The 9,839-nt window shown below is 45.0% G+C and overlaps 1 protein-coding gene and 1 non-coding gene across 2 annotated transcripts in view; one reads left to right on the top strand and one right to left on the bottom strand.

The window, feature by feature from the left end:
- Positions 1-1,449: 1,449 nt before the first annotated feature.
- Positions 1,450-1,582, bottom strand: LOC111823595. Its single transcript, XR_002826662.1, has one exon. It is a non-coding gene; the product is annotated as a small nucleolar RNA SNORA42/SNORA80 family (small nucleolar RNA).
- Positions 1,583-2,041: 459 nt separating this feature from the next.
- ADSS (adenylosuccinate synthase) overlaps positions 2,042-9,839 on the top strand; it is a 35,137-nt gene continuing 27,339 nt past the window's right edge. The window contains 2 exon segments of the mRNA XM_006109820.3: positions 2,042-2,186; positions 2,188-2,331. Of these exon segments, the coding sequence (XP_006109882.2) occupies positions 2,148-2,186; positions 2,188-2,331 (183 nt within the window). The 5' untranslated portion in view covers positions 2,042-2,147.

Below are 9,839 nucleotides of genomic sequence, written 5' to 3'. Positions count from 1 at the left end.
TTGGGTACAACCTGAGGAACTGTATTTAAAGGGCCAGAAGGTTGAGAACCACTGTTTTAGACCAAATTTTCCTACCACGACTGCAATAACAAATAGGCACCTAGCGGTGCATAACAAGTGCAGGCACTCTGTAAGTGACTTTTCCATTGAACAGAAGTGAGCAGTAACAGGTGCTTATTGAGCACCAACTGCATGACCAACGCTGTCTCCTGCTCTTGAGTAAAATAAAATAAAATAAAATAAAATAAAGCGTTCTGGTTTACAAAGGGGCTTGTAATCTTGTGGTAAAAACAAGATAAACACCAAAATTTATCACGCAGTAGTATAATTCATCTGTTTATTTTTCGGTAGACCAAATAATGTGCATCCTGAAGGGCTGCAATTGTATCTTTATTCCTCCTTATGTCCTCAGTGCCTAGCACTACCTTAACTTATTGTAGGGTCTCCGTGTTTACTGATTCTGACTTAATGAATCTTTGAATAAAAATTATAAAATATGCTCTGGGAACCATTAGAGAACATGATTGCATACATATGACTTGGGACACACACATAATCTTTTTTTTTTATTTGGGAGACACTACATTTAATTTGATTCTATGCACACCTTTTCCCCGAAACAACTTTATTTATTTTAAAATATCTTTTTCTTGATTTCAGAGAGGGAGAGAGACAGAGGGAGATAGAAACATAAATGATGAGAGAGAATCATTAATCAGCTGCCTCCTGCACGCCCCACACTGAGGATCATCAAGCCGGCAACCCAGGCATGTGCCCTAACCAGGAATTGAACCCTGACCTCCTGGTTCATAGGTCGATGCTCAACCACTGAGCCATGCCTGCTGGGCCCAGCAACTTTATGTCAGAATCCTATGTCATAGTTAATTTGTGTTGCAGGCGGAAGATATTCCGCAGGAGATATATACTCTGGAATCTAGCGACATCTGAAACACTAACAGGAGTGGAATATACACAAAAGGGCTGGGTTGTGGACTCAGGCTGCTTAGATAGCAATTAAGCTCTTGGTTAGAACAAGTTAACTTTCAAATCCTGTAAAATAAGGATAAGATAGTATCACCTACCTTGGATGGTTGTGGGAATTAAAAGAGCTAAGTGCATCATAGTATCTGGCATATACTATCTGACATCGGTAATACACTCCTCCTCCCTGAGCCTGTGTTACTAAAGTGTAAAATGAGAAGGGCTAGGACTCTACTTGATCCCCAGATTTTCAGGTCTAACATTCTCTATCTTATTGCTTTACTTTTGAGTTGGCCCTATTCCATCCCTATCCCCATCTCTGTTCTTACCCCTAGTCCTCTACTTTCCAATTCGAAACCTATACGTTCCCATCCCAACCCATTTATATTATGAAGTTCCACCCTTTTTGTTTTGCACACAATCTCATCCCTTAATAAAAACAAGTCATTAAAAAATAATTTTCCCCCTCACCGTGCAACCCGCTTCAGTGCCTGCCGCCTACGGGCAGGAGCCAGGCAATGGTTCAAGGCCACAGTTCCTCTGGCATGAGCCACTGTGAGAGACTCAGGGGGTCGGGCGTGCCATAAATGCAAACCCATGAATTAAAAAATAATTTAAAATTGAATGTTTTCAGAGACGGAAACCTACACAGGGCAGACATTCCGGTACCAGCATAGGTCTCTTCAGCTCAGAGCGTTGCATGCCGGGAGTTGTAGTCCGACGCTGGAGCACGCACCTCCGTGCCCTCCCGCTTGAAAAGCAGGAGCCAGGGAGGGTAGGCGGGGCGTTGAGGCTGGCGCGCGCGCTCTCAGCCCCGCCCCTGCCGCTTCCGGTCTCCGGTTGGCCGGAGAATGGCGCGCCCGGCCCTGGAAGGGGCGTGGCTTCGATTCCGGGCGACGGCGGTTGCGGCCATCAGGGCCTCTCCCTCCAGGCGGAGCTGCCGCTGCCGGCCTGAGCGGGGCAGTCATGGTCCCCCCTTGAGCGGGCCTTGGCCGGCAGCCGGGTGGGGCCTGGGTGGAGGGGGCGGCCCGGCGGGGGCGGGGCCGGGGCGGGGCCGCCGCTGGCTGCCGCTTCCTCTGCATGTGGCTCCGGGCGGCAGAGCAGTTCCGTTCGCGCACTCGCTGCGGTCCGCTTCTCCCTCGGGCTCTCCTCGCGTCGCTGGAGCCATGGCGTTAGCCGAGACCCACCCGGCAGCATCCTCCCTGCCCCAACGGCGACTGCGGCCGGCCCCGGGCGCGGCCCGGAGGGAACCGGGTGACGGTGGTGCTCGGCGCGCAGTGGGGCGACGAAGGCAAAGGGAAGGTGGTGGATCTGCTGGCGCAGGACGCGGACATCGTGTGCCGCTGCCAGGTGAGGCGCCCGGGCTCCGACGGGCAGCCGGGCCCGGGAGGTCGAGCCCGCCACCCGGAGCCTGTCTCCAAAACCGGGTGTCACCTTGAGCTCCCCTCCTCTCGCCGTGAGCTGCGGCGCCCTGGAGACATGGCGGGAGGTCCGAGACCCCCGGACCTGGGGTCTAGGGTTGCGGGGTTGGGGTGGCCCTGGAGGAACATGCGGTTTGCCGGGAGCCGCGGAGAGATGCGCGATGCCGGTCGGGGCGGCGGGTTCCGGCCTGGGCACCGGTTCTCAGCCCAGGACCGGGGCCGGCGCGGGGATGGATGCGGGGCGAGTTGGAGGACCTGCCGCCCGAGGCCTGCTCCTGACTCCCGGCGGAGGGACTGGCCGGCGCCCTCCTTCCCATCCATCACCCAGCCACACACCCACTCGGGATCAGGTGGGAGTGGATGGTTCCGAGATGCCCCGAAATGCAGGCTCGCCCTTGGCCCCACCTGCAGGCCCGGCGCTGGCGGATCCCGGCCTCCTCGCGTCCGCTGGGCCGTGGACCGTTGAATGGCCCCGTTGTTTGGCTCCGGACTCACTGTGTTCATATTAAAGGGGAGACTTTTCATGTGTGGGTCCCCGAGGACGGAATCCCAGCTCTTCCACGAGTGACGCAAGTAAATGCAGGGTGTCCACACTGGTGTTTAGAAATATTTACATTGTCGCCCTGACCCTGAAAGTGAACTGTGGGGAAACGGGATGGTGAGAAGGGACTTCCTCCTGAGAGGCACGTGGTTTTTCGGTGGAAGCTCTCTTCCTATTGGTCGTGTTGCTTTTTCGAAGCTGCCCAGAGGCTAGGCCTCTGTCAAGGCTCCTAGGTTACTGCTACCGATTTCATGATTCGGGAGAGTTGAGCAATAGCCCGTTTCAAAAACAGATTGCAAATGTGATGTTTGAAGCCTGTTTCCTTCGCAGAGTATTTCTTCTTCATGAACATACATGGCACAGTGTGATGATGCCATGTTGTATGTGTTCCGACAAGTGAGTAGGCCCCCTTGACTGGAAGCTCTTCACCTAAAATTGAATAAAAAGCATTTGAGCATGCAGAAACAAGGTAGTAAAAAAGCTTAATACAATCATTCTGACTTATCCTGTGGTTTTTGTTTTGTGTGTTTTTTTAAATACATTTTTTTTTTTTATTGATTTCAGATAGGACGGGAGAGAGATAGAAACATCAGTGATGAGAGGGAATCGTTGATTGGCTGCCTCCGGCACGCCCCCCTACTGGGGATCCAGCTTGCAAGCCCGGGAATCGAACTTGGGACCCGTTAGTCCTCAGGCTGACACACTATCCACTTTTTGTGTTTTGTTTTGTTTATTTTGCGTGCAGAAATCCACCCTGGCCATTCCTCAGCGAAGATAGTTGCCCAATTGGCTCTTAGTATTCGCACCAAAACCAGCACCAGCATCACCTCTCCCTCCATTCTGCTCCTCCAGCCCCCTGGCAACACACCTCCCTTCTCACTAACACTCCTGAAGGTGTTGGCATTGAACTGCTGCCTCACACTGCCTTGGAGTTGCTCCAGGAGCCCAGCCTTCGCCTCCTTTTGTCTTCAGACCGGATCTGGCCGTGCTGTTGGGGAAGAAGTATGGGAATACATACCTTGCTGGGTAGAAAGAGGGAGCCCAGGCCTGTTGGCTCCTGCACTCACTCCTGGCCATCTTCCTATCTGGAAATGGTTGTACTCAGGTTGAGCTACATTATGTAGCTGGTAAGAAGGTTTTGGGAGTGGTAGCATTATAACATTTACTAGAGAAGATCTCCAATTTTAATAGTAGCATTAGTTTGTAGATGGGTTACTGTGAAAGCAGGCTTGAAGGAGGTCCTGGACCAGTCTGCTCTGCTGTCCTGGGAAGGTCTGGAGGGAAGTGATTGACAAGATGCCAAGTGTGGCTTTGCAATGTGAGCTGCAGACAGAGGAGAAACAGGTGAGCAGACTTGTTAGGCAGGCTTTCCTCACTTGCAAACTTTTGACTTGCTACCTTCCATAATTCTCAAATCTTTATATTCTTACAGTGTCCTTTAAGAGCTCGTATTTTGAGCTTGGGTTGCCTTGTTTGATGATTCAAGTTTTGTGGATTGTTGAAAATATGTACTTTGTTAGAATTTAATTTTGTGTGTGTGTGATATTTATCCCATAAACTTAAATTTTGTACAGATTGTTTCTTCAGAAGTGGTATGTACATAATGTATCCATGTTTCAACAATGGAACCATAAAAGAAGGAATTTCTTTCAATATAAAATATAGTTTATAAAAGAAAAACGGGCCCAGCTAAAACTATGTTTTTCATTTTTGGAAAGAATGGATGCAAAGCCAGTGGCATTTTTATCATCATAGCACTTAAGGCCTATATTTCAGATGCAGGATTTATAAGGAATTATTTATAACTTGGTAGATACTCTTGATATCTGTACCCCTATGTTCATTGCAGCATTATGCACAGTGACCAAGTGTCCTTCAATAGATGTTTGGATAAAGAAGATGTGGTCCATCTATACTGTGGGATACTACTCAGCCATAAGAAAAGATGAAATACTTCCATTGGTGACAACATGATGGACCTTGAGAATATTATGCTAAATGAAATAAGTCAGAAAAAGCTAAGAGCCATATGATTTCACTCAAATGTGGGACATAAAACTGAAACTCATAGCAGACAGACAATAGCATGGTGATTACCAGGGAAAGGGGTGGGGAGGTGGTAAGGGTAAAGGGGCCAAATACTAGTATATGGTGACAGAAGATGACTTGATGTTGGGTGGTAGGGGAAAAGCTGAAAAGGGCGGGGATTGTGTCCACATGGAGCATATAGTCTAGTGCAGCGGTCGCCAACCGGCGGCCCGTGGACCACTGGTGGTCCGTGAGGTCCGAAAGGTTAGCGACCGCTGGTCTAGTGGACAACTTACGGAAACCAGGATTGCCAGGGTGGGGATGGAGAAGGCTGCTACCACAGGCTTTTCCAAAGGATCAAAGTAAGGGAATAGGACGGCCTCTTTCTGGCTGCACAAAAGTAGTTTTGTTAGGAAGCTTATTACCGCTGTCCCACCTAAGTAAACTAATACTCTAATTCCTTCACGTTGCATAGAAACCACAGAGAAAATTTTAACTATTGTCATTTATACCAGCCTTCAGCAAGGGCTTGTTTATTGTTCTTGGAGAAAGCAAGCTTCGTAGCCCCGGATACGTGACAGACATGACGTTGCCTGTGATCAGGATCGGCTGGAACATTTTTCTCTTTGTGTTTCCCCCCAGGGCTAAAAAGTTAATATAAAGGGAAAATATTAACTAAAATTAATTATAAAGGGACAGTATATCCTGTTACTTGGTATATAAAAAAAACTTGCCATAAACAAACACTCAATGGAAAAACTGTTAATTTGTAGCTAGAGGCTAGTATCTGCTGAAGGCTCTGAAACCAGCTATTAATAGGTGGTAAAGGAGTAGAAAAGACATACCAGCAGCAAACAGACTCAGAACAATAGAAAAGGAGAACAACTTAAGTGTTATCGAATGCCTTGACCTACTACAGCTAAAATGACTGTTTCCCAAACCCCTGCCCATTATCTTGGAGATGGTAGAGAATTAGCATTTAAGGAAAACCATTCTTCCAGATTTATAATTGCTATTTCTGTGTCATCAGGGTTGCCTTTTATACACATCATTTATAGTATTGCCCAAGTACATAAGGGTATACCAGTTGTTGTTTTTGTATACTTGGTTAACACTTGCTTTCTTGGATTACTGTGCTTTCCCTACTAGGATGTAGTTTTCTCAAAAAGAAGATTTGTTTGTTTTCTTCCATTGCACCGAGTACGGTGTGAGGCAGAGAGGAAGTAAACACTCAACATTTGGTGGGTGACTGGATCACCCCAATCATTAGTCTCACCCCGGCCTGTAAATTATCTTAACACTCCCTGGACAATTTCACTGACGATTAGAATGAGTTTAAGGTGGAATCACCAGCATTTTTTGGATGAACTTAGTATTTGAACTACTATTTTTTACATGGTACCATTATGTTCAGAGGCTTTAATAGTTTATATTAAAGTCTTTTCTCTTGTATCAATGAGAATATAGGTGACTGATATTTCTTTTTAGAGTATTTTCCTCAGCATATATCAGTTGAATGCCGTGCAATTCTAGTAAATAGTTTTTCTCTGCTGAGGGCAGAAGATCTTCAAGTTTGGTCAATGTGGATATTCTAAAGTTGTTTGCTACTTAAGCTATTTTAATATACCATCATCTCTACTTTTAAGGCATAAAATTTTAAGTTGTATGGGATCATCTCAGTGGTGTCTAACCAATATTACTTGTTTTTTAAGTTTTGGTGGGAATGGGTGGGTTACGTGGATAGTTTCAAGTATCTCTAGGAAAAAGTGTTGCCTAGAACAAATCTAGAATGAACTGGTAAACTGATAGATACTGAATAGCTTACTTACTGTAACTGGATACAAATGTAGTTGTATTACCCTTTGGGGACTATGTCAGATTTTGACACTAAATATTAGATAGAGTGGATGTAGTGCGAACACTAAGTATCATTGTGGATACTGAGAAGTAGGTTGGTAATGGTTAGAATTTATCAGTGGGAAAGGGGGCTTTGAGGTATTCAGGGTTGCCTGGTCAAGGCAATTGAAAGGAACAGCAAATGGAGGACAGTTCCCATGGCTACGCTGGCTCCCAAATGGGGCGGTACTTTACATTGAACCACCTTTTAATTACATCTAATTCAGTGTGATACAATTCTTCTTTCAAAAGCAGGACGTCCATGAAAATTTTTAAAATGGGGTTTTTGTCTCTTATCAAACTTTTTAAAACCTTTTTAAAGGAAGGATTTCATTTGTGAGAGAAAACTTTTTTGACTTGACACTTATATTCATAAATGTAATGAGTTTTTATCAAGCATTTACAAAGTTGCAGGCACCATTGGTTTATGCAGTTTGGGGTTGTATGTCTGATCCTCCTACCCATGACCTTGATCATCTCTGACCCTCGTTCAATAAGGGTTTAAATAGAGTTTGGTACCTAGAATCTCAAGCTTCTTAATTAGGAACTTAAAATGCCCCTTTCTACTTTCATTGTGAGAAATGGTTTTATAATGGTAATTTAAGGTATAGAATACAGGTACCTGAGAATTTTATCATGTGTGACATTTACCTGTGTATGTAACTGTAAGGTGAAGGGTATATCCTAAGCCTTTAAAAGATAATGAGCAGTGCACTTGGATGTCTTTGCTGAAAAGAAATTCAGATACCCTGTATATGTGTTCCTACCTAGTGTGTCTGGTTACTGTTGAATAGTTTAATTTGATCAACTTACTGGTAGTAACTTAACCTGCTCTACTTTGAAATCAAAAGCTAATTGCAATTATATGAATGTTTTCACAAAAGAGAAGTCATCCTTATAATTACTTTGTTGCTGTGGGTTGACAAGTCTTTTAGCTTTGGCAACAGTGAAATGTTTAATCTGAAAGAAACACAGGTGTTAGTTTTTACTAAGAAAGCAGCACAGTGACTCGAAAGATGGTTGGGTTCCCAAGAAGCTTGAAGACTAGGCAAGAAATAGAACCTTTTTTTGGTTGCTGGAATAGTTCAAAGGCATGGAGTTTGAGGCATTGCTGCTCTCTGTTATGATCCATAGTGGATTATAGCAAAAACTCTGACTTCTTTTTTTTATGTCCAATATTGGAGATATATATTAGAGGCCCGATGCACAAAGTTCGTGCAAGAGTAGGCCTTCCTTCCCCTGGCTGCCAGCACCGGCTTCCCTCTGGCACCTGAGACCAGGCTTCCCTCGCAGCCCTGGCTTCATCCGGAAGGTCATCTGGAAGGATGTCTGGTCTAATTAGCATATTACACTTTTATTATTGTAGATATATATTTTATAGTATACTAGTATGTGCTGCCAAAGCAAGTACCAACATTGGATATATTTTATTGCCCTATTGGAGTGCATGTTCCTCTTTTAAAAAATATTCTTTCAGTTTATTTTGTATTCAGGTGTACAGCTTAGTGGTTAGATAATCGTATACATTACATAGTGTTGCCCTTGATATTTCTAGTTCTCCAACTGGCACCTGATGTACTTATTGCAATATTGTTGGCTGTGTTTCCTATACTATACTCACATCCCCAGGACTATTTGTAACTACCAATTTGTGTCTCTTAATCACTTCACTCTTTCAGCCAGTTCCCCAACCCCCTGTGTCTATGAATTTGTTTCAATTTTGTTTGTTCATTTTGTTCTTTACATTCCACAATTTTTGGCCAAGTGATTGGCCATCTGTATGTCCTCTTTTTAAAAAAAATATATTTTATTGATTTTTTTACAGAGAGGAAGGGAGAGGGATAGAGAGTTAGAAACATCGATCAGCTGCCTCCCGCACACTCCTCACTGGGGATGTGCCCGCAACCAAGGTACATGCCTTTGACTGGAATCAAACCTGGGACCCTTGAGTCTGTAGGCCGATGCTCTATCCACTGAGCCAAACCGATTAGGGCTGTATGTCCTCTTTTTAAAAAAAATATATTTTTATTGATTTCAGAGAGGAAGGGAGAGGGAGAGAGAGAGAAACATTGATGATGAGAATCACCGATTGGCTGCCTCCTGCACGCCCCCTACTAGGGATTGAGCCCCCGACCCAGATATGTGCCCTGACCGGGAATTGAACCCGGGACCCTTCAGTCCACAAGTGCTGGGGTTCAACCCCAGCAGGTCCAGGGGTCCCCAAAAGTGTGGACGGAGTCGGCAAAGAAGGAATGACACGGAGACAACCTTCAGTTGATCAGCAGCCTAGTCAGGACCTCTAGCCAGGATCTCCAGCCAAGTTCTGGTTAGGATCTGATTAGGATTTGATGTTTATTGTCTTGTTACATCTGTATTTATACCAGTCGATTTTAATCCTGTCAATTTCTATTGCAAAGGTTAGGGCGTTTCTTATCTCCATTCCAGGGAGTAAAGATTATGTAGCTTAAGCGTGATTGTTTGTAGTTAAAGTGATTAACTACCCGCCTGGCACTTAGTTAAGGGGTTGTATCCCCTCCCTAACCTCAGGGGAAAATCCCCACCTGGGGAAACAACCTTTCTCGGAGAGGTGACCTTGGTTAAAACACATGGCGCTAAGGAGAGCAAACATATTAAGAACAATATGCTATATATGCCAGGTCCCTTGAAACATATGCTGTGCAGATGTTTCTTTCCTGCAGCGACTGTGTCAAGCAGCAAGGATGGACCGGCTTCCGGCACACAAGCTCATGCTCTATCCACTGAGCCAAACCGGCTAGGGCTGTGTGTCCTCTTTAGAGAGGTGTCTATTCAGGTCCTCATATGATTTTTAAATTGGATTGCTTTTGTGTTGAGTAGTATGAGTGCTTTTTAAATTTTTGATATTAACTAACCTCTTTATTAGATGTATCATTGGCAAATGTACTCTCCTATTTTGTACGTTTTCTTTTCATTTGCCAATGGTTTCCTTTGCT

This window comes from Myotis lucifugus, unplaced genomic scaffold, assembly GCF_000147115.1.
Source record: "Myotis lucifugus unplaced genomic scaffold, Myoluc2.0 scaffold_579, whole genome shotgun sequence".
In the NCBI taxonomy this organism is placed as follows: Eukaryota; Metazoa; Chordata; class Mammalia; order Chiroptera; family Vespertilionidae; genus Myotis; species Myotis lucifugus.
Note: the sequence above shows the minus strand (reverse complement) of the source record. Positions and strands in the feature narration are given on the sequence as shown.